This window comes from Opisthocomus hoazin, chromosome Z (assembly GCF_030867145.1).
Source record: "Opisthocomus hoazin isolate bOpiHoa1 chromosome Z, bOpiHoa1.hap1, whole genome shotgun sequence".
Classification (NCBI taxonomy): domain Eukaryota; kingdom Metazoa; phylum Chordata; class Aves; order Opisthocomiformes; family Opisthocomidae; genus Opisthocomus; species Opisthocomus hoazin.
Genome location: NC_134454.1, coordinates 16,598,379 through 16,622,350, shown reverse-complemented (window position 1 = coordinate 16,622,350; position 23,972 = coordinate 16,598,379). Strand labels below are relative to the sequence as shown.

The 23,972-nt window shown below is 41.0% G+C and overlaps 1 protein-coding gene across 1 annotated transcript; it reads left to right on the top strand.

Annotated features, from left to right (window-relative positions):
* The first annotated feature begins 1,170 nt into the window (after window positions 1-1,170).
* Window positions 1,171-22,374, top strand: FEM1C (fem-1 homolog C). Its single transcript, XM_075411078.1, has 3 exons — window positions 1,171-1,268; window positions 1,854-2,583; window positions 16,697-22,374. Exons 2-3 carry the CDS (start codon window positions 2,040-2,042, stop codon window positions 18,004-18,006), a joined length of 1,854 nt encoding a protein of 617 aa, XP_075267193.1. The 5' UTR covers window positions 1,171-1,268; window positions 1,854-2,039; the 3' UTR covers window positions 18,007-22,374.
* The last annotated feature ends 1,598 nt before the right edge of the window (window positions 22,375-23,972 follow it).

The following is a 23,972-nucleotide window of genomic DNA, read 5'->3' as shown; positions in this document are numbered from 1 at the left end:
CCACGTTCCCTCCAGCACAGAACTGCTCCCTGCAGTACCTTATTTGTACATGATGTGATTTGCACAGCCCCGTCACTAATGACTCTGTCAATGAGCTCCCACAACTTCTAAGTGATTTTTCTGGCTTGACAGAGCCTCCCTACCAGGATATCATTTTTGATGCTAAGCATGCGCTTTCCCCTCTCTATTTTCTTCCCAATTGCTGTTGACCAAACTCTTCAGGTAATTCCCTCACTCCACTCCTATCTCTTGAAGAAGTTCCCTATTCTTCTTACCCCTACTTGTTCCTAAATTAGCATTTACTTACTGATACATCTTTTAATCTCTCTCCATGAATTAATACCACCAGCTCCTGAATCATTTGATTGCTCTTCCCTAAATCCTCCTCAGTTTGTTTTCACCTTCCTGGTTCTGAGGTTTTGTAGACAAAACAACCAGCAGCCACCTACCGCCTTGCCAGCGCAAGGCAGAAAGCGACAAACGGCAACCCAAGCTGCAATATGCTGCTCCTGTGCATGAAATCGCAAATTGAACTGCTCTCTCTTTTTTGGGGGGGGGGGGCTGGTCTGTTTTGGGGGTGAGGCGACTAGATTGCGTTGCAAACTGATGCCCACATTACTGCCCGTGGGTCTTCTCCAAGTTTGTTTCTGTATATGGTGGCCCTCCCTTCCGAGCTTTTTTAGGCTCTTTCTCCCTTTTTAGTAGTCTAGGAATATAAAAACTTTACATGCTAAGCCCCTAGCAAGCCACGTGCAATGGGAGAAAAAGCAAAATTCTACACCAAACAGCGAAGCCACCTGGAGCCACAACATCCCCCGGCTACGAAAACCGGACACATCGCCCGAAATTTATTGGCTGAGGACGGGTATAGCGGGTGCTCTTCCTCCCGCTCAAGCGGCGCCGACCCCGCAATAAGCCCCGCCTCCCCCCGCCATAAGCTCCGCCTCCCCCCGCCGCCTCATAGCCGGACACGCCGCGGGTGGCCGCCCTCGCCCGCCCCCTAGCGGCCACATCGCAGCGCTCCCCGCCGCCCTTTCAGCGGCGGCGTAGTCCCGCCCCCAACCCTTCCACGAGTGGCTGGCGGGCGCCCGCGCCCTGCTCTGATTGGTTCCGGCCGCGCCCAGGAGGCTGCGCCGCGCCGCGCCCCGGGCGCAGGGCCGGTATCTGGGCGGGGGGGGCCCGGTTGTCATGGAGGAGCGGAACGGGTCGGAGGGCGCTTCCCTGTGAGGCCGGCTGCGGCGGGAGGGGGCTGGTGGCGCCCCGGGAAGGTAACCCGCAGCCCGGCGGCTCTTTCTGGCCGGCTCCGGGCGGGCGGGGAGGCCGGAGCGGGCCGTGAGGGAGACGGGAGTGGGTTTGGGGCCCTGAGGAGAGGGAGGTTTGAGGAGGGGCGGTGGGCCCCTGGGCGGAGGGTGGTCGTGAGAGGGAGGGCGGCCTCGGGCTGTCCCCGCCGCCTGAGGCTCGGCCAGAGCGCGGCGGCCGGGGCGTGCGTCGCCTTCCCCGCCTAGCTTTCCCCCGCGGGGTGCGTGTTGCGGGCTCCGTGGGGAGCGGGGGGGGGGGGGGGGGGCGGGGGTCTTTCCTTAGGCTGCAGCCCCGGGATACGACTCGTAACACTGTAAGGGAGAGGAGGATTGTTCTGCGGCTGGTATGGGTAGCACGACGGTGGAATCAGCCGCCTCCCTGCCAGCAGCTTTCCTCCGGGGGCACCGCGGAGCCCCGGAGGGTCCCGAGGAAGGCAGCTGGAGATCGGCGCGCCGCAGCAGTGGGGTGCTGGGGTATAGCTGTGGAAAAATACAGTTGCAGTTACTTGTTCGTGAAGCAGGAGGTGAAAACATCTAGAATTCTTTCTCTTGCAGGTTTATAATAAGTGCAGTGCATGCTTTGTCAGGACACTGTTCAGAGCCTCCATGTTGTCCCATCCAGATGAAACTGGTCTGAGAAAAAGCTGGGGACATTCTGTTTGGGCTGTGCGTTTCCAGTAAGCTTTTGAGTCTGAAAAAGGCAGGCGTGTATCCTTCAAGAGGCAGAGAGGGACAGACTAAATGGATCTAAAGACAGCAGTGTTCAACGCAGCTCGTGATGGCAAGCTGCGGCTCCTTTCCAAGTTACTGGCAAGCAAAACAAGAGAAGAGGTAGCCCTACTGATGTCAGAGAAAACCAATGGTGCCACCCCACTTCTGATGGCAGCCCGTTATGGTCACCTTGACATGGTGGAGTACTTGTTGGACCATTGCTCTGCGTCGATAGAAGTTGGTGGCTCGGTGAATTTTGATGGTGAGACGATTGAGGGGGCTCCGCCGTTATGGGCAGCGTCAGCAGCTGGCCACTTGAAGGTGGTTCAGTGTCTGTTAGATCACGGTGCGTCTGTCAACAATACAACTCTGACAAATTCAACACCGCTTAGAGCTGCCTGTTTTGATGGTCACTTGGAAATAGTGAAATATCTTGTGGAGCACAAAGCAGACCTGGAAGTGTCAAACCGTCATGGGCATACGTGCTTGATGATCTCATGTTACAAAGGCCACAAAGAAATTGCTCAGTATTTACTTGAAAAAGGAGCTGATGTTAACAGAAAAAGTGTTAAAGGTAAGTTAACTTTTCCACTTTCCTTGTGGTAAATAGGGTTGCAGTTTTTAATTTACCTGTTTTTAGGAGGCTGACATCCAAAAATACTCTTCTAGTCTCGTAAAGTAGATGATGAAGTGATAAAGTATGTTTAGATGTGTTTTTACTAGGTTTTTTTTCAACCTACCACTCTTATAATTAGTTGTATAATTTCATTCTAAATAGATGCATTTTGATATTAAACCCCTAATTCTTAAGAAGACTTAGTCGTATGAAATGTCACATTTATGTGTGTGCAAAAAGCTAATAAACTTGCTGAGAACTCCTCTTTATAGTAGGTTGGTTGGCAACATATTCAGATATGTGAGTATATATTCTTGTTTTTCATGCTGTTTCTTAACAAACCAAATACATGTGGTACATGGAACTGCCCCGTGCTAATACGGTTAGTACAAGGAAAGATGCATAAAGGAGAAAAATTCATTTCTGCATTGGAAATGAATAACCACTTTGCTCTTCACGCTTCTCTCCCTCCAAACTCTTGAATAATTTTAGACCTTTTTTCAGTGCTACTAAACAAAAACGTGTATTAAGATTAAAGAAACAAAGCTGCAGGTGACGGTGATCCCAGCGGAAGGACTTAGTGGTGCGCAGATAGCAAAGGACAGCTCTTTGCCACTGTTTACAATTACCCTGGCTTTATCATTCAAAGTGAAGATTTCTGTCATTTTTACTGTGATCGTAGTTATGTGGACCTCTTGGTTTAACCGCTGGGATTTTTATTACGTCTCAGACTTGTATGTACATGCGGTATTTGCCTGAAAAACATACCGATTATTGCAGGTTATGGTTAATTTTTAGCCCACTGTGCCAGGATTGTGTTTCAGCAGTTTATATATATATATAACTAATCTGCTAATAAACCTTTTTGTAGCATAATAATTCCACTGCCTGTTTCTGGCTAATTACATTTGTAACAGTACACTATGCTTTACAGTTATTTCTGTTAAAGTATACTTTCTGTCTAGATTATTGTAAGAGACTGGTAAATGCTAAATATGAGAGAAATCTTTGGAAAAGCTGTTTGGTTAAATATGCCTTTTTTCAGAAAATCATGCAGGTATGTGGGTTTAATGTAAAGAAAGCTAAACTACAGATTTGTCATAGAGGTGGGCAGAGCAAAATAAATCTTCCTTTGTAAGGATTTGATGTTGCTTATGAATCATCATGGACTTGTGATAGGATAAAAATGTCATTTCTCTAGACAGGGTTCTTGGAATACCAAGCTAAATATAAAGTCTGTGTTGTTTTTTAGTTTTAAACCAATCCCTTTATGTGATAGGTATGAACAGAGCAGCTCTGTTAAATATCTGACGTAAAAGGGGAAAAAAGGTAAATCTCTGCAGCTCTTTCCCCCTCATTTTGTGTTGGTGTAGTAGGCTTTCCTTTACTGGTTCTTTTTATTCACTTTACTAGTGCATTAGTGTTATTTGTCTTTGTTTAAATGACTGAGTGACAGCCATTCACTTCTGAGGATTTTCTCAGGGCTCTCAGTTTCTGTATGATCTTAATTCCTTCCTTTCCGTGCTTCCTTTAGTTTCCATGTGACTCACAGCTAGCCACATGAGCAAAGGTTCATAGGGTATAACTGATCCTTATTTAAAATATATTAGAAAAAAAGGTGCATTTCATATGTTTTAGCTTATTAAAATTAATTTTATATTTTGAACTGCAGTGTGTACAAATGGAGGTACGTAGGTAATGCCTATCGATCAAGTAGGTGGAGTATGTTTTTGTATGTGGAAATCCCCTCTGATCTTTTTGGCATCTTAAAGCAGTCTGATTTCTGAAGTTATTTAATAAGCAGTGGTGAGGTAAAGGAAGAGAGAAAGAAGGCACTATAAACCCTGGAAGTGAAAGTCAGCTGTGGAAAGGCAGAAGACATGAGCAAAACTGAGAGTCTGAAGTATTGCAACAGTGTGGATATTGCAGTGGCTGAGGCTCAACAACCAACCCTCTGGACTTTGTTTTGCAAGAATGCTCAGTAGCTATTAATTTCAAAATCCGTATTTCCAACAGGATTCATTCTACATTGTCATGGTCCACCTCAAAGTCTCGGTGTGTTATTTTCAGTTTCTGCTGCTCACTGCTGTGTACTAAACAGATGACAGTATGTCTGCACTTGCGGTAGGGAGATGCACAGAACCTGAGTGCTCTGCTCTTGAGTAGTAGAAGTTGTTGCTATCATTGTATTTGTATTCTTTTTAGATAGGCCCCTTCCTGGGCCATGTATGGAGAAGCCATGTATGTAAAAGCTTTTGTAAAAGCTACTGTAAATTTTGCTGCATTTAAAATTAGAACACTCCTTTACAAGAACAGAAATATGTAACTTCAGTAGAGGTGCTGTTGTGGGAGATTACTGTACATTCTTTTCCAGATACTATTCTTAAAACTGGGGAGGGAAGCAAAATTACTTGAACTATTCCTTGTGTTTTTTCCACTGGATTTTCATATTGTGAGGTAGAACTTTATTCACATTTTAAAACCCAGGAAGATCTAGAACTGGGAGAGATATGAAAATGTTATGAAGTTTTGACAGTTCCAGTGAAAAATCCGGATACTTTCAGATGAGAAAGCAGCTAAATTCACAGGCATCTGAAAGAGTCTGGGTGACAGCTGAGCCAGAGTACAAAAGAGCAGGTGAAAACATGTGGTGAAATCCTGTTTCTAAAATACAGGCAGAATCCCAACTGTGTTTTGGACTATCGAAATTTAGAATGCAGAGGTTCTTGAAAAGACGGTTGTGGAAGTGCAGAAGTACAGCTAGGAAGTGATCAAGGTGTTCATAAACTTCACAGTCTGAGTCAGATAAGGTGCTACACCGAGATAAAGTGCAGGTCTGGCAATGTCGCACAGGAGATAGTGGTGAAGAAGATGGTAACAGGGTGTTCAGGGTAGAGAAGTGCTAAACTGAAAGATGGCTAATGGTTCTGAATTCAGAGCACCAGCCTTTAGTTGCCTTGTTTCTGTGGTTTTGCAGATCTGAACTTTCACAGTTTCCCGAAACATCTGTGAAGCACATAAGCAACAGAAATGTATACAAAGGATTTTGTAAAAAATGTTTTAGGTTACATGAACAGTGTTAGTGAGGGGGGGAAATCTGATACCTGGGGTGAGAAAGGTGGGTTTTTTTCTCTTAGAATTGTGAAGGATAGCAAAGATATCTGTAGGGTTTTTTTTGTTCTATTTTGTTTTGTTTTGTAGAAAGGCAAAAAGCAGCCAAAGCAACACTTGGTGAGTTAATTCACCACTGTCTTCCTAATTCAAAGGTTTGTCCGGTATATTACTGCTAGTTTAAGAAGCTTCAGATTAAAAAGGAAAAAGTTTAATAAGTTTCATTGGTATATGATGATATCTCAGATTGCAAGTTTGTGGATTTTTTTCCCTCTTAAAACTTACAAATCTTAAAGCTTTTATGCTGCTCTTAAAAAGGAGGAAGGATGTAGATAATGCCAGAGCTGCAGAAACCTGAGTTTTTTCATGAGGATGTGGAGCCCTAGAACTAAAACTCAAGTGAAGCACAGACCTACCCCTGTGCTGGATGAAGAGAGTATTCTCTGTGTCAGCTGCATGCAGTTTTCTGTTCTGCTGCATTGCGAAGCCTGCCGGTGATCCACTGTTAGAGTGGTGCTACCTTATGTTCAGAATAGACCTCTGGATTCTTGAATACAGTGTTTCACTAATGTGTTTCTGTGCACAGCTTTCCTTCGGCTGCTATCTGTAGGGAGGGAAATGCTTACTCTTGTAATTCAAGTGCTAACAGTCTTTGGGCCTTCAAATTACAGACTTGGTCTCTGTTGGGAATATGCCCAAGGCTTTGTTTGTTGGATTTTATAGTTCAGATAAAACATTTCATATAATTACCCCCAAAAAATTATTCTTCATGCAGATCACTTTAAAAGGAACTTATATTCTACCTCCAGACAGGACACTGAGATGTTGTATTTCTAAAATTTGCAGTGCACATTTTGACAATTTGTGTTACGCTTTATCCTACTCCATCACACTTCCTGCAATAGTGGGGATTCATTCCCTTGCTTTCTGCAATTAACAAGTTCAATTATAGGTAAAGTACACAGGTGCTGATAGCCAGGGTGGTCTGAACATTATGGTGCAAGGAACAAAAGACTCTTTTTTTCAAAATATCTACTTGAAAGGCAGATATTTTTTCTCGACACGGCTTGTAAGTCTTTCCATTGCTCAGCTGCTTGGTATGTGGTCTCTTTCTTTTCAAGGTGATAGTCATGGTTTTCACTAGTGGTCTTCACTAACTGTGTCCCTCTTCTGTAGTTAGCAGACTCAACTGCTAGGCAGAAGACTAGTTTTTTTCTTCTGAGTGTGAGGAAATTTTGGAAGAACTGCTGGACTAGGGTTCCTGTAGGTGTTCCTTGAGATCTGCACAGCAGTGTTTGGTTCCAGCCCGGATTCTTTGTTGTTTATGATCCTCCATACTACCGTAGCAGTTGGAGGGACTCGTATGTTTTGAAAATGCTGTAACACTATAATTAAAAATCTTGTTATTCTTAAATTCCACAGACACAGTATTTGGTTAGAATAGCTTTGTAAAATAATATAGAGGACAAGGCTTGTTGACTTTGCTTCCTCATTTTGGAAAGTATAGAAGCATACAGAGCTCAATCTCTATGGGTAGTATATCAATGTTATACATACAGTAGTACTATGTTAAGGGCTAGTGTTATTTCACCTTTGTCATTTATATGAGGTGTTGGAAGGTGTAACACTCAAACCTGCTGGTAAGGGGAGGGGGGAAGTTTTACAGACTTGGCAGACCCAGAAAGAGGGGTATTAGAGAGGTTCACAATCTTTGCTCTATGATCAGTGTGGTCTGGTATGCATTAAAAGTAATTAATTTCCTCTTGTAGTGAACATGAAGGAGTCTGACAGGTTTGTTCTCTGCTGAGCTTCTTTGTCTTGTATGCCTGCCAAAATTCATTGGAGGGTGGGACGGAACCAAACAAAAAATCAAAACAAAGCTTTTTTTTTTTTCCCCTCCTTTTTTTTTCCCCTCTGGAGAAACGCTTGCTCAAAAAGTATCTGTGTCTTTTTTTTTTTTTTTTTTTTTGGTTGGCTTCTTTTTCCTTTTTTGGTTGGTATTACATGGCACAGTACACTGCATTTTGTAAATATTTTGTGTGTGACGCTATGTGGAAACTGAACTTCAGTAGACATATCTGTAAATAAATTAAGGAAGATACAGTTTAAAGGAATAAATTCTCAAATTTCAACTAAAAAGGAGTTTATGTTGAAATTAAATGATTAACAGCATGCTTTGTGTTGGTAATCTTGATAATACAAATTCTTGTGAATACTTTGGTGAGCAAGAGATCAATTATCCTGTTACAGCATATGGAAACTAGATTAAAATAACTTTTTGAGATTAGCAGTTCTTTGCAATTTTTACTTAATTTCTTCTCAAAGGGAAGGCATACCTTTAGTTTTTCTTTGTTATGCATACTAAGTGTCGGGATGTATAACAGTTGTGTGTATTGTCTGTGTTTGTATGTATCTAGGAATACTTTTTTTAAAATCAGTGAAACTCTTGGAAGACTTAATTACTTCAAGTGCACTGTTAGAAATAAAAAAAATGTTGCATGAACAACTTCACTTTATAAAGAGATTGATTTCATCTGTAAGGCTGCAAAAATATGTACATGTGGTTAATTTTGCATACTGGTCAGTCATTTAAATGAATTTTTTTTCCTTCTGTTTAAACATTTTTGATACGAAATCAGATAAATACTAAATTTTAATGTAAGTCTTACTACCCAGAAATTTGATCAAGCATTTCCTAAGTATTAGGAAGTGGATGTACTTAATTGGTTGCAAATCAAGTCAAAACACTTTCTGTGCCATTGCTTCACTTTCTTTCATTCCCATGTCACAAGTTACCAGTCTATTTCGGGGATTATTTGCTTCTGACATATAAAGACATGGCCTCATTATGAATTTGAATGCCCCCCCCCCCCCACTCTGATAAGCTTTTGGTAATACTGGATAGTTAGAGAATTAGTTCTGTGATACATGAAGTGTTTGTGTGATGTTCACACCACTTTTAATGGAGGACTGTAACAAAAGAATCACAGAATGTTCAGGGTTGGAAGGGACCTCTGTGAGTCATCTAGTCCAACCTCCCTGCCGAAACAGGGTCACCCAGAGCAGGCTGCACAAGACCTTGTCCAGGCGGGTCTTGAATATCTCCAGAGAAGGAGACTCCACAACCTCCCTGGGCAGCCTGTGCCAGGGCTCCGACACCTTCAGAGTGAAGTTCTTCCCCATGTTCAAACGGAGCTTCCTGTGCTCCAGTTTGTGCCCATTGCCCCTTGTCCTGTCGCTGGGCACTACTGGAAAGAGTGTGGCCCCATCCTCCTGACACCCACCCTTCAGATATTTGTAAGTATATATTAGGTCCCCTCGCAGCCTTCTCTTCTTCAGGCTAAACAAGCCCATCTCCCTCAGCCTTTCCTCATAGAAGAGGTGCTGTAGTCCCCTCATCATGCTCGTAGCCCTCCGCTGGACTCTCTCCAGTAGCTCCTCATCTTTCTAGAAGTGGGGAGCCCAGAACTGGACAGAGTATTCCAGATGGGGCCTCACAGGGCAGCGTAGAGGGGAGGAAGAACCTCCCTCGACCTACTGGCCACAGTCCTCTTGATGCACCCCAGGATCCCATTGGCCTTCTTGGCAGCCAGGGCACACTGCTGGCTCGTGGTCAACCTGTTGTCCACCAGGACACCCAGGTCCCTCTCTGCAGAGCTGTTCTGCAGCAGGTCCACCCCAAGCCTGTACTGTTGCATGGGAATAAAACAGAAATAAACCAGGAAGCTATGGCGTCAGTTGACCGTACCTTTCCCCCTAATTTGTTTTGGGGAGTGCTGGAGGTGGCATTATACCATTTACTTGTTGTAGGTTTTAATTAGAGATAGCTATTGGGTAAAGTGAATACTGAAGTTTTATACAGATAGAAATGGTTTGTAAGCAGTATTAGCAATACAGTATAGTGGCGCTCACTTTCTAGGAGAGAAGTACTGTGACTACCAAAACATTTATCGTCCAATTTTGTTTCTGTGCAAGAACAATGAGCCTTTCATGTTGTTGTAGCTATCTTCTATATGTGATTAAATTCCTGCTGATCATTTTGGAATTAAAAATGGATCAGGAAAATTTAATTAATCCTGTTTTGAAATAACCGTTCACAACTTTAAAAAAACCCCTTTGATTTGACCAACATCTTCATATGTGTCCATTGGAAAACTACTTGTCAAAGCAAATGACTTTGAAATTACTTTCACTTATTCAGCCTTTTTCCTTTTTAATACAGCAGTAGAGATAATGTTGCCTTTTAGTTTACTAGTGAATAAATGTTACAAAAATTGAATTAACTGCTGAATTGTGTTCAGCCACTGTTTGGTGCTGTCACTATAGACAATATGGTGTTTTTGAAATGGATGAGTTAATTCATAGAATAATGGTTGATTTGCCATACTTACCTGAACTCTTCAATTCCTGGCCAATATGTCGAACGTAGACTTTGAATTAGCTGTTAAGGCCACTGCCGTGTTTTCTTTCAAGTTTTTCCTCAAATCTAACACTTGTTACTTTCTAGGTGTAGATGGTTGGTAATTTTGTTACTTCTTAAAGTTGAGGTTTATGGCTTTTTAGGATGGTAGCTCTGGAATACTTGTCTACCCCTTCCACTTTTAGTCTATGGAACATTGTAAAAAAAAAAAAACCAAAAAACTTCCCCCTGCTGTATCTGTACCGTCCAGTCAGACTGAAGTGAGGTGTTGCCACTAAAAATTAGTGATGATCGCCTTCGCTTACTAGTTTGTACTTGGCTTAAAATAACAGTGGTTATTTTAACTGTAAGGGCTACTACAATACAAGTAGATAAAAAAATTATACTGTGTCTGATATGCTGTCAGTAACAGCGGTTTAAGCTTAAGTCAGTAATTGTAATAGGAATGAAAACCCCTTTTTTTTTTAAATGAAGGACATTCAGTTGGATAGAGTAGTGAAATTTCTTGGAGTCTTGAGCAGATTTCCACATGTTCTGTATAGCTGCATTATAAATTAATGACATACAGGCTATTGGATTGGACCTGATTTTACCCAAACAATGGTGAAGCTTAATTTGTGTGGATTTTTTCAGTATTAATGTGTCATAGTGTATAGCCTGGCCATTGATAAGACAGTGTCAAGAGCAGCATTATATGGCCATGGATCTCCAGTGTGTAATATGGATAGCTGCCATTGGTCCTGTTGTCAAAGCCAACAAAATGTGTATGAGTAGATGTGAAGCAACAGGAAGAACTTTGGTGTTATTGATACCTTTTGGTTTATTTGTCTTTGATATGCTTTTATGTTATGACTTTGTAAATATCTTAAAATATTGGCTTGAAGGTGGAAAATAGGTCCCAGTTCCACTGTTTCAGAGCTCTGCTGTGAGGGATGGTGTATGGACTTGAGTACACCCTGAAATGGTGGTGGCTCAGCCAACACCCATAGGCATCTGGTTTTGCCTTAATCACTGAGTGCAGAAGTGCAGGTGGTCTGAGGAACCAGCAAGTCTTTAGTTCTGGATTGACTGCTGTACTTGCATTTTAACTAGACGTTCTCCAGCATAGCAAGAAGACTTATGATGTATGTGTGTTGGCAAGTTTGTGTATCTGTCTGCTTTTGACACATTTCTGTATTGGGAATTTAAAGGTCTCATGCTCCTCAATATTGTGGTATTGACAGTTTTCCGATCTGTGATGTGTGATAAGGACAGAGGGAATTGTAGCTGATAAACTGCGCATGCCAAATTCACCAAAGTTCTAATCCACCTGTATTTGGTTAAATGACTGTTTGTGTGGTTGGAAATTTTGTTGGTATTCGTAGAGACTGTAGTGTGGCCAGGCCTATAACTGACTGAACACTCTTTATTAGTGATAAAAAATGTCCAAGGTATTAAAGATTGAAAATCACTTACCATTGTCTGAACTGGGTTTAGCTTTGTGAATCTTCATCTAACAGAGAATTTCAGGTGCCCCTTTACATCGGCATGTCTTCTTCAGCTTACTTGTTAGGAAAATCACTGGCCACTATTCAGAAATGTTTCAGGAAAGGAATATTTTGCAAGTTAAGTTCACTGTCTGCTAATGAAACAGTCTGATATTTTCTGTGGTTTTTTTTAATGTTTGCAACTTGCACTTAAAATACTGCTTGGGTGTACAAAATATATTCATAGCTCTGCTGTAATTGCAAAAACCTGTTGAGTCATAAGCTTTTGAACATAGCTTTTTACACATCTTTTGTATGAATTTGATTAGTGACAGCTAAACTTTGGTGTCTGGTGAGCCTGGATTGAGATGCGGTTTGTCCTGAATGACTGACGTTCTGCTTTACTGCTGTTCTTCTGGTTGCTGGAATTGAGAGCAACAAAGAGACTTTGACATGTGCTGTCAATTGTTCAGATGGTCCACAACCAAGTTTGAGAAAGAAGCAGCAGACCAATTCACATATAAAGTTTTGAGAAGTACAAGATTAGAAAAGAAAGAGTGACGAGGACATGACTGGGATACTAGTGGAGAAACCAAGGCAAAACGCCCAGTGCCCTTTAGAAAGTTTTCATCTAAACAGACCTTGAGTCTCTACATACTTCTTCTGCATACCAAAGCTTGCAAAAGCATTGGGTGAATGTTTTCATGTCTTGGTGGCTGGTCAACAGAAGATAAAAGCAAGCACTACATGATAACCTGCTAATTCGAAACAGAGAGTAGAGGTCTACATTGTGAATCTAAGGTGTCTGGTTTTGCTGGCAACAAGTGGGTATTCAATTTAGAGGACAGTCATTATGGTCTGACTAGATATTTCTGAGTTTTGCCTTTGTGTTTTTTCTTCAACTTTATATTCTCTTACTGTGTCTTGTTAGAAAGAAGTGTGCTATGAAGTCACATATGTAAAAGCTAGAAGAGGTAAAAATTATGTGTATAGACCTACATCAGGTTCTTATAATTGAAATGAAAATGGAACAAATTTTCTATTTCTGAAGTTTATTTAAGAAGTATGAATCTTTTTTCCTCGATGCATATACATATACTGATTTCAAGTATTTTGCTTTTGAATTTATTGTATTTAAGGTAGAAGAAACAATAAGCTTGTGGCAGAAAGAATGCATGAGTGGAAAGACTTTACCTCTTATTTTTAATATATTTCTATACAGTGTTCAGCTGTTAAGATAGATCTCAGGTACGCTTTTGATTTGAGTTTCATTAGCTAAATTAGTATGAAGAGTGGACTGCACATTCTAGAGATCAGAGCTTGGAAAAAAAAATGCATGATGATAGATAGAAGCTGTTTAGATCAGTAGACTATAATCTACAAATACACACATATCCTAAACATCAGCTGAAGATTTCAAGACTACTGCTTGTTTCCTAACCCACAGTAGTTCTGTTCGATACTAGAAATACAACAGCAAAGGGCACTGTAGTTTGCTGTCTAGTTGGCATTAAAAAAAGCCTACCAAAAATGCAAATAAGGAAGTTTCAGGACACTTCTCTCTTTTAACTTTCAAAAGCCAAATCTGATGAATGGGCAGAGAACCCTTAGAAAAGAAGGTCTTATTTGTGAATGTGGAAACTTGCTGACAGTGAAACAGTAGCTGTTGATCTGATAGGCAGTTAAATGGAATTTGCAGGTCTAATGATGTAAGAAATCTTACTTGGGGGATGCAGATTTTTACATGAGCTTTCTGTTAATTATGTATTAATTTAGTGGGAGGCTGAATGGTTACTATGCCTGAATATGTAGTATGTGTACTATATTATATAGAACAAGGTGGATTTAAATTCTGTAGTTTTAAAACCAGTCAACCACATAAGAGGCTTTTTTATGCTGTAAGAGGACCAGGAGAGTTTTTCTCCATCTTTTTCCCTCTCCTCCAGTGAAGTGCTTATATTTGAAGTTAAGCAAAATTTTCATCTAGTTGAAGCCTAATAGTTAAATATTTACCTGTGGTGTCAAGTGCTTGCTTTCTTATTTCGTATGAAAAAGGTTTTCAAACAGGTGGCACTAGTGCTTACCAGAAATTTCCCTGCCTGGTGTTAGAACTGGAATGCCTTTAAATGTAAGATTGTACAATGTCATGCTAATGAGACCTAATCTGCATGTAAATGATAAGACATTTATAATATAGATGGCTTCGTGTTGTGTGTTGAAGGCATTGTTTTATTCTTGGCTTTTGGAATCCTAGCCATAGGAGCAGAGGGGTTAGTGTGACTTCAGGATAAAAACCTAAGAAAGCATTAAGAATGGTTTGTCTGGAGATATACCTATGCTTCACAAAATAGGCAGCTCCTGCAGAATATACTGGCAGTCTCAAAGGCCTCGGCTGAGATGAAGAGCCTGTTGTGATGGATATTATTTTCCGTTGTGTACAATTATTGTTTCAAAATATGTATATCAAAAGGGTGGGCAGACAGAGAGAGGAAGAGGTATAGTGCAGAGGCAAACAAAGCCAGCATTGACTTAACCCAGCTTTAATTTTCATACAGATCGCATTATTTTTTGATCATTGCTGGAGATAGAGAGGAAAGGAAATTTGACAAAGGAGGAAGGGAAGAGTGAAACAACATGGAGACAGCCAGCATAAGTTTCTGTTTCATACTTGAAAGCAGATATAAAATCCCTTATAGAATAGTTCAGTTGGAAGGACCTACAACAATTGTTTAGTCCAACTGCCTGACCACTTCAGGGCTGACCAAAAGTTAAGTAAAATTATTAAGGGCATTGACCAAATGTGTTATAAACACTGACAGGCTTGGGGCATCGACCAGCTCTCTAGGAAGCCTGTTCCGATATTTCACCACCCTCTCGGCAGAGAAATGCTTCTTAATGTCCAGTCTAAACCTCCCCTGGTGCGGCTTTGAACCATTCCCACGTGTCCTATCCTGGGATCCAGGCAGAAGAGCTCAGCACATTCCCTCTCCACGTCCCCTCCTCAAGAAGCTGTGGTGAGCAACCGAGGTTGCCCCTCAGCCTCCTTGTCTCCAAACTAGACAAGCCCAAAGTCCTTGGCCACTGCTCACAGGACATGCGTTCCAGCCCTTCCACCGGCTAGATTGCCCTCCTCTGGACACATTCTAGTGCCTTAACGTCCTTCTTAAATCATGGGGCCCAGAACTGCACACAGTGCTCAAGGTGAGGCCACGCCAACACTAAATACAATGAGACAGTCACCTCCTTGGCCGGCTGGCTGGGCTGGGTCTGATGCACCCTAGGCTGCAGAGGTTTTGCCCCCGTGGCTGCCAGGGCAGCTGCTGGCTCACACTGAGCCTGCTGCCAGCCAGCACCCCCAGGTCCCCTTCTGCAGGGCTGCTCTCCAGCCACTCCTCTCCCAATTTATACTTGTGCCTGATGTTACTCCCAGGTGCAGAATCTGGCATTTGTTTTTGTTAAATTTCATTCAATAATGATTGCCCAGTGCTCCAATCTATCTAGATCCCTCTGCAAGGCCTCTTGTCCCGTGAGACACTCAACATGGTTTTGAGAGTATACATGGTTTGGTGTCATCAGCAAACTTACTAATGGTGCATTCAACTCCTGCATCCAGATCATTGATGAGTGTATGGAACAGAACTAGCCCTAGGACTGAGCCCTGAGGAACACCGCTGGTGACCGGTCACCAGCCAGACGTAGCCCCATTCTCTACAACCCGTTGAGCTCTGCCCTTCAGCCAGCTCTTCACCCAGTGCACTGTGAACCTGCTCATCCCACAGTTGGCCAACTTGTCCAGAAGGATGCTGTGAAGGACAGCATCAAAAGCCTTACGAAAATCCAGAGAAACCACATCCACCACCTTCCCTTCATCCCCTAGGCAGGTGACCTTACTGTAGAAGGATATCAAATTAGTTAAACAGGACTTCCCCTTTGTGAACCCATGTTGCCTGTGCCTGATGGTGGCACTGTTCTTTAAATGCCTTTCAGTAGTACCCAGTATGATCTGCTCCGTAATTTTTCCAGGAATTGAGGTTAGACTAACAGGTCTGTAGTTCCCTGGGTCTTCCCTCACACCCTTGTTATGAATTTGACTAACACTGGCTAGCTTCCAGTCAGCAGGGACCTCCCCAGACTCCCAAGACCTTTGGGAGATGATCGAGAGGGATCCTGCTGTAGCATCTGCTGGCTCCTTCAGTACCCTGGGATGAATGCCATCAGGCCCCATAGACTTGTGAACGTTCAGCTGACACAGCTGGTCCCTTACAATTTCAGTGTCCGCGAATGAAAAGTCACTGTTCCTGCACTTGTCCTCTGACTCTGGGGACCGAACATCCCAAGGTCTAGCCATATTATTAAAGAATGAGTCAAAAAAAGCATTGAATGCCTCCCCTTTTTCTTCATACCTATTAGTCAGATGACCATCTGCAACAAGTATCCATCTGATGTTTTGTTTAGACTTCCGCTTCCTATTAACATACTTAAGAAAGCCATTCTTGTCTGATACAGTGCTGGCCAGTTTCAACTCTTATTCGGCTTTGGCCTTTTGTGTCTTCTCCCTGCAGATATGAACCACAGCTCTGTAATCTTCCTGCAAAGCCTGACCTTGCTTGCAGAGATCGTATAATTTCTTTTGCCTCTAGAGCTCCACAAGGAGTTCCCTGTTCAGCCAAGCTGGTCTTGTGCCCCGCTTACCTGACTTCTGACGCAGTGGAATTGCCTGCACATGTGCTTTTACGTAGTGGAGAGTTCCATTTTAATCCTGGTGGTGTTTTTTTAATTTTGAATAATGAGACAAAAAGATCCTTAAAACATGTTTAATTCTTTCAGGCAATAATTTCAAGCATTTTGATTTATGTAACTGCCTGGCAGCCTTGATATTTAATCAGATGTTGAATATTTTGACTTGTCATCAAAGTTTTTCACAGTCTGTAAATGTCAAACCAGGTATTTTTTTAAATGCTAATGTTTGGGAGTTTTAAATTGTTTTTCAGCTTCTTTTTTTTTACTGTTATCACGGCAAAGTTTGGACTATAATTTGGTTACAATTTGTGTAATTGTGTTTTTTCTGTTGCAGGAAACACCGCGTTACATGACTGTGCAGAATCTGGAAGTTTGGAGATTATGAAGATGCTTCTCAAGTATTGTGCTAAAATGGAAAAGGATGGTTATGGAATGACTCCCCTTCTGTCAGCTAGTGTGACAGGCCACACAAATATCGTGGACTTTCTGACCCAGCATGTACAAACCAGTAAGGCTGAGCGTATAAATGCTCTGGAACTTCTAGGAGCAACATTCGTGGACAAAAAGAGAGATCTGCTTGGTGCTCTGAAATACTGGAAGCGAGCTATGGAAATGAGATACAGTGATAGAACTAATGTCCTGAGCAAACCTGTGCCACAAACACTAATTATGGCATATGATTATGCTAAAGAGGTAAACAGCTCAGAAGAGCTAGAAAATCTTATTGCAGACCCTGATGAAATGAGAATGCAAGCGTTATTAATTAGAGAGCGTATTCTTGGCCCTTCTCACCCAGATACATCTTACTATATTAGATACAGAGGTGCTGTCTATGCAGACTCTGGAAACTTCAAGCGTTGCATCAACTTATGGAAATATGCTTTGGACATGCAGCAGAGCAATCTTGATCCGCTGAGCCCTATGACAGCCAGCAGTTTACTATCATTTGCTGAACTTTTCTCCTTCATGCTGCAAGATAGGGCAAAAGGCCTGCTAGGCACTACCGTCACATTTGATGATCTCATGGGTATACTGTGCAAAAGCGTTCTTGAAATAGAACGGGCAATGAAACAAACCCAGTGTCCTCCTGATCCAATACAGCTGAACAAAGCCCTTTCCATCATTTTACATTTAATTTGCTTGTTGGAGAAAGTACCTTGCAGCTCAGAACAGGAGCATTTTAAGAAACAGACTATTTACAAGTTTCTTAAGCTTCAGCCTAGAGGGAAGAATAACTTCAGTCCGCTTCACCTTGCTGTTGACAATAATACTACATGTGTGGGTCGCTACCCAGTTTGTAAATTCCCCTCCCTACAAGTTACCGCTATTTTGGTGGAATGTGGTGCTGATGTAGATGTCAGAGACTCTGATAACAACAGTCCATTACACATTGCTGCACTGAACAACCATCCAGACATCATGAATCTTCTTATCAAGTCAGGCTCACACTTTGATGCCACAAACTCGCATAAACAAACTGCTAGTGATTTGCTGGATGAGAAGGAAATAGCAAAAAATTTAATCCAGCCCATAAATCATACTACATTGCAGTGTCTTGCTGCTCGTGTAATAGTGAATCATAACATATACTATGCAGGGCACATCCCTGAAAAACTAGAGAAGTTTGTTTTGCTCCATAGATGATAGTGTGGAGTCTCAGAGTACTGTTTTTGAAGCACGACTTGGTTTTGATATTTTCCTTGAGCACTGTTGTGATACACCAGCATTCCCTTAGCTTGTTCCATCTTGCTCTCATTGGCTAAAGCATTGTTAGCATCAGATCTGCAGAGTTGGCTACCCAGTATTTAATATGAATATGCCATATAATATATTTTGTGAATTATTTAGAAATGTAATGCCATATTTAGACACTTAAAATTGTCTGACAAAGGCTTGTCTGTTCTGGTCTTATTTGCCTGTTGGGTGTTTGGGACTGAGTTGAGTATTTTCCACTGATGTCTTTTTACTATTAACTGTTACGTGGGTTTTATACAGTTGGAAGGTCATCTTTTTTTGGTTTTGCTTGAGCATTTCTACTCTTACTCTATTCTTTTTCTATGGACTCATTGCTAAACTGTACAAGTTGTATGGACTTGTTACATTTGCAACTACCATAAGTGCTTTTATCTTCTCTATGCACTGGCTTAAACATGACTGTTGTGTGTGAGCATATTTCTATGCAGCACTTGGCCAATTTCAACTTCAATGCCAATTTTGTTTTGCAGTTTGTTTGGAGCTTTTCTGAGAGTGCTGTCTTCATAGCATGATGAATTTTTGAGTTACTTATCAGCTCTCCAAACTTGGGTTTGACTTTTTTGACTGCCATAACTGAGGTTGCTTTCCTTTTGATCCTCTGGAAATTTGTCTGAAATTTGGGAGAAGAAAATCTTGCTTTTTTCTTGTCATAGTCCACTTGAACTTTAAATCTGAAAATTGTTTTATTGCATCGTGCAGTTAGGGGAAGAGTCCTCCTTATGTACAACTGACACCTTTCCCTTTGCACTAATGTCTTGCTTGTGCTGGTTTTGTGACTAGATGTGAAGTTTGCTCAACGTTTAATTTCAAACTTAATGATACACTTTAATGAGAAATAGATCAAGTGTATGCTGTAGTTTAAAATTTACAAATCACCTTTAGCTACAAAAGAAACTAAAGCATGTTGGTGGCATGATGCTTATCAGTCCAGATCTAGACATCATCTAATATAACATAGTAAGTGGCTGTATGGCAGGGTGTTGGAAGTTCTATAGCAGTGTCCTTTTTTTCTCTGAATATCTTTATAAATACTTGCATGGATTTTTCATCTCTTCTGTGTCAGCTGTACTTAACAAAAAGCAGAAGTTCTGTTGTGTATATAGCTCCTAATTAAAGTACCTATTTTTATAATATTTGCATAACAGCTTAGCTTTTACAACAGAAAGGGCTCTTTTGACTTGATTAGAAATCTATAAATGAAGAACATAAATGTGAGTGCGATTCAGGTAATTAATATAATTCAGCACTTTATTGTTGATTAATAGTGGAATTTATTATGGCACATTAGCCCTGCAAATGTCTTAAAGTGAAATTCATTTCTGCTGGATAGAATACAATTTACTTGCAAGTTTAGTGGTCTAGCATATGGGATATTTTTGACCTGATGTTTCATTTCAGTGGTGGACTGTAAGTGTATGTACGAGGTTCTTGCTCCAGAAATTCAACAAGTTGATTTAGGCCTTTGTCAGTGATAGAGATCTTCAGAAGCCAAATTAGTTAGATAAAAGTAAAGTTGCTTTTAGGGGATGTTCTTTTGTAATATTTTATTTTTAAAGTTGATGTCAAAACATTTTTGTCATTTGTGAATTGAGGAAGAATGTGTCTTGGGAGCATATAAAAATAGTTCTTCCTTGCTTTTGGGCTGTTTTGGTGTTCCTGTTAGTGTACAGTGTGGTGCCTACTAGCTTAGCCATTCTTGCAAAAAATATGGGGATGTTTTTAAACAAAGATGTGTTGAAAGCAGTGCTGTTTGTGTGTTGCCACTTTCAGACTCTGTATTTTAAAGCAGCTTTCACCTGTTTGTCCCATGCCATGTCTACATTGTATGAAATGATGAGAATGAGGAAACCCTGTTAGTTTCTCTTGAAATACACAGGAGTAAAATTCTGTTCAATTGGCTGAATTTTCTGTTTTGTAGTGATTAAAACACATGCTACTGAAGTTGTCATTTGTGAGAACATGTAGTTTGATTTTTGAATTTTTTTAAAAATTTATTTTTATGTTTTTATGCTACTCTGTGAGTAGGGGTAATCATCAAATCACATCACACTAGTAATGATCCACATTATACTTGAAGTCATAAAAGTAGTTCTTTTTCTATAGGTCACAGAGAAGGGGATATTTAGATTTTTAGGGTTTTATACTCTGGAATCTGTACTGCTGTTTAGTGTTTTTAATTTAAATTTCTGTCTTTATCAAATATCCTGCCTAAAATTAGTTGGACATTATTAGTCCAGAAAGATAACATAAAACCTGTTAATTGTTAGCAAATTTTTAAATGGAAAACATTCCCAAAGGAGAAAGCATATCACTATTAAGTATATGTAAATCCAGTGAAAACTGTTACAGGGAAGGGTTATTCTGTTAGCTGCTCTTTAAAAACAAATGAATTCAGTAGGACATACTGATTTATCATCTGTTCTAAATGTCTGCTAATGTGCATCAGTTCTGAAGACTAGCACTTCCATGCAGAATTTAATTTTTCATGGTGATAGGGCTATCTGCTGAACTCTTACCTTGCCAAATCCTTGAACTTGGGTGTCTAGGCAGAATCGCTGATGCATTTAATACCACTTTCCATTTAGCCCTATATGTTTACAATACCCTAACTTTTCTGAATTGTTAAACAAATTGATACAGAGCCTGTGCTCGGTGATGTGTTAGGAATTAGTTCAGGATTTGCTGATTGGGAGGGAGGGCTGGGACAGGAGGCCCTGTCTGAGATGTATGTGCCACTAAGGCCAGTGCTAATGAGTAATAGCAGTTTCGCCCCCCCAGCCCCTGATTCAAACCAGTTCCATCTGCACACCAATCTGTGCTTCTGTGGAGATACCAACTTTCTGGACCAGATTTTTTTTCTTTTTTAATTCGTATGCTGCTTAATCATTCAGAGGTGGGAATAAATTTATTTTAGTGAAACATGTCGATGCTAAATGCAGTAGTGTTTCTAGCTGGACTCAAACCATGGTAAGGACAAGGAACTAAATAGCATTCAGAACACAAAGAATTGATTTATTTTTGTCATTTTTAACTCATTCTTTCTCTGTTCTTCTATATTCTTCCTATTTGGGCTTTTTTCTGATGAAAGATACTGCTTCTGAGCTACTGACGCAGAAAAATGTTGAGAACACTGCGGAAAAAATGTATGCCCTGCAGGGGTGAGGCAAGTTTTAAAACTGATTAAACAATTTACAGGTATGGCTCCTTAGAGACAAAGATATTGATACCTCCTTGCTTGTTGAGACCTCTGAAGTTGTATTTTTTGGGGCAGGGGATAAATGCTCAAAGCAGTTTTTCTTCCAGTCATGTTGGGTTTCAGCTGAAATAGTTCAACCAGTAAGATGAAGAGTATTCTTGTACAAAAATGAAATACTTTTCTTACCAAATGCTAAAATTGTATTCCTATTTTTGTATCACTTATGCTGGTAACAAGATTCCAGCTGTCTGTGGTGTCTCGGTTTTGTTTAAGTGCGGTGTAAAGACATTTTCTGAAATGCAAGGCAACAGTGTGGTTAGTTTTCCATATATATTTTACAACAGTCCCTGGATAGGAAGCAATTTTGTGTATTTCCTAAGTCCCAAAAGATCTCTCTTAACAACTGTTTTGCAACTGGTTAAAATTAACCTCTTTCCATTTTTACAAAACACTACTTAAAGAAGAGGAATAGAGTGCTATAGAAAAATCCTTACAGGAGGACTTATAAAAAGATAAAAACCTTATAAGGAAAATGTGCCTCTCCTCAGTTTTAGAACAACTGCAAGGTAACAGTGGCAGGATATGACTGCTCTTGAAATAGCTTCCTTATGCTTTGAAATATAGAGTGTAATGCCTGTTATGCTTTAAAATGTTGACAGATGTGAGTAAGTAGACTAAACACTAATTTCTGTCTTCTGTGACTACAGTGAAGTCAACTGGTATTTAATGCTTCAAAGCAATTTGGGGGAAATTGGTGGGAAACATACTAGATTGCTTATATATCTTGGCTTTGAGTGTGAAAGTAATGACCCCTCAGTGAGGGCAGGATGAAAAGCTGTTGTTGGTTTGGTTTTAACTAACATTGTATTTGTGTTGCATTCTATCACAAAGACTTTCTATGCACGGCTAACTTCGTGCATGGAAATACTGCCGTTTCTTTTTTATGTGAAGTAATTCAGCTTTAACAGTAATGTAAAAAAGGAATAACAAGCATATTTCTCTGCTCTGACTCTCTTTAGGCTCCAAATGCAGATTACATTAAAAATATGTTTTGGAGAACACCTGTCTGAGTCTATGTATGTTTTCTTTAGGGTTACTGCAATACTGGTTGGTAAGCTGCTTTTTTCTGTTGAGTATAAGTAGTTGAACGTGAATGCTGCAGCTTTAGAGTTTGATCTTCATGTCATTAAGAAATGTACCTTAAACAAAATGTCACATCTCATTCTCTTTCTTTCTGTGAAACAGTGGTCCAGCCAAGTCTTTAAATTCTGGTAGAGGGTAATAGTAAAGAAGAGGCTTAAACTGGATGATAGAGATAGGACACATTATTTTCCCAGTTTCTAGAAAATGCAGTTAGTCGTGCTATTAACTCTGTGAAAACATAGTTTTAGTTTATTGCATAAAAGTAGTTGGCAAGCCCTTGTAAGAAGTAAGCAACAGCCAGTTTTTCAAGAAAGTTGCATAAATTTATCCTTAAAGTTTTTGAAGTCTCTTCCTTATTGCATGGACAATTTAAAAAAACATGTAGAGGAATAGAATACTCCAAGGGTGAGAGAAGAAGTATGAGAAGATCCTTGTTAAAGGCAGCTAGAGAGTGAAAGGCTTTGAAGAACATCACCATTGTAATTTCTAAAGATCTTAATAGTTAGGCACAGTAGTCACAATCCTGTACTTAAAGGCAGCATATACTTCAGAGAGCTGAGATTTTAGATGTAGGCCTAATTGGTAACAAACAGCATCAAAAAAGATGAGGTTCTGGATGAGGAAAACCGATCCAGAGCTTTCACAGTTAAGATACTTGTCACACAGATGGCTTTAATGAATTTCTATAGATTCTCTTAATTAGGAAAGGGAAGAACTGGAAAGGATCATGTACATTGTTATTCACAGAGTCACAGAATGGTCGGGGTTGGAAGGGACCTCTGTGGTCATCTAGTTCAACCCCCCTGCCGAAGCAGGGTCACCCACAGCAGGCTGCACAGGACCTTGTCCAGGCGGGGCTTGAATATCTCCGGAAGAGGAGACTCCACAGCCTCCCTGGGCAGCCTGTTCCAGGGCTCCGTCACCCTCAGAGGGAAGAAGTTCTTCCTCATGTTCAGACGGAACTTCCTGTGCCTCAGTTTTTGCCCATTGCCCCTTGTCCTGTTGCTGGGCACCAGTGAAAAGAGTGTGGCCCCATCCTCCTGACACCCCCCGTCAGATATTTGTAAGTATATATTAGGTCCCCTCGCAGCCTTCTCTTCTTCAGGCTGAACAAGCCCAGCTCCCTCAGCCTCTCCTCGTAGGAGAGATGCTCCTGTCCCCTCATCATCCTTGTAGCCCTCCGTTGGACTTTCTCCAGTAGCTCCTCATCTTCCTTGAAGTGGGGAGCCCAGAACTGGACACAGTACTCTAGATGGGGCCTCACTAGATGATCAAAGATGTTTTTGTCTAGAAGTGTCTGCTAGTTACCTCAGCTCTATACCCATCCGAAAATGCTTCTTGGCAGTAGCAAATGCTGGCTGCCAGTTGAAGACCAGAGCTCATTGAATAAAGCAGCACAGGAAGAGGGCAAAAGAAGCCGAACATGTGGTATGTTACTCTGGCAAAGGCAATACATTTGTTTGTTCCCACATAATATTTAGAGGGCCAATACCATCCACAGTGAAAAGCAGAAAGC

Coding starts and splice junctions, on each gene's coding strand:
- FEM1C (XM_075411078.1), top strand. CDS start 2,040: ATGGATCTAAAGACAGCAGTGTTCAACGCAGCTCGTGATGGCAAGCTG. Junction 2,584..16,696: donor TAACAGAAAAAGTGTTAAAG/GTAAGTTAACTT, acceptor TTTCTGTTGCAG/GAAACACCGCGTTACATGAC.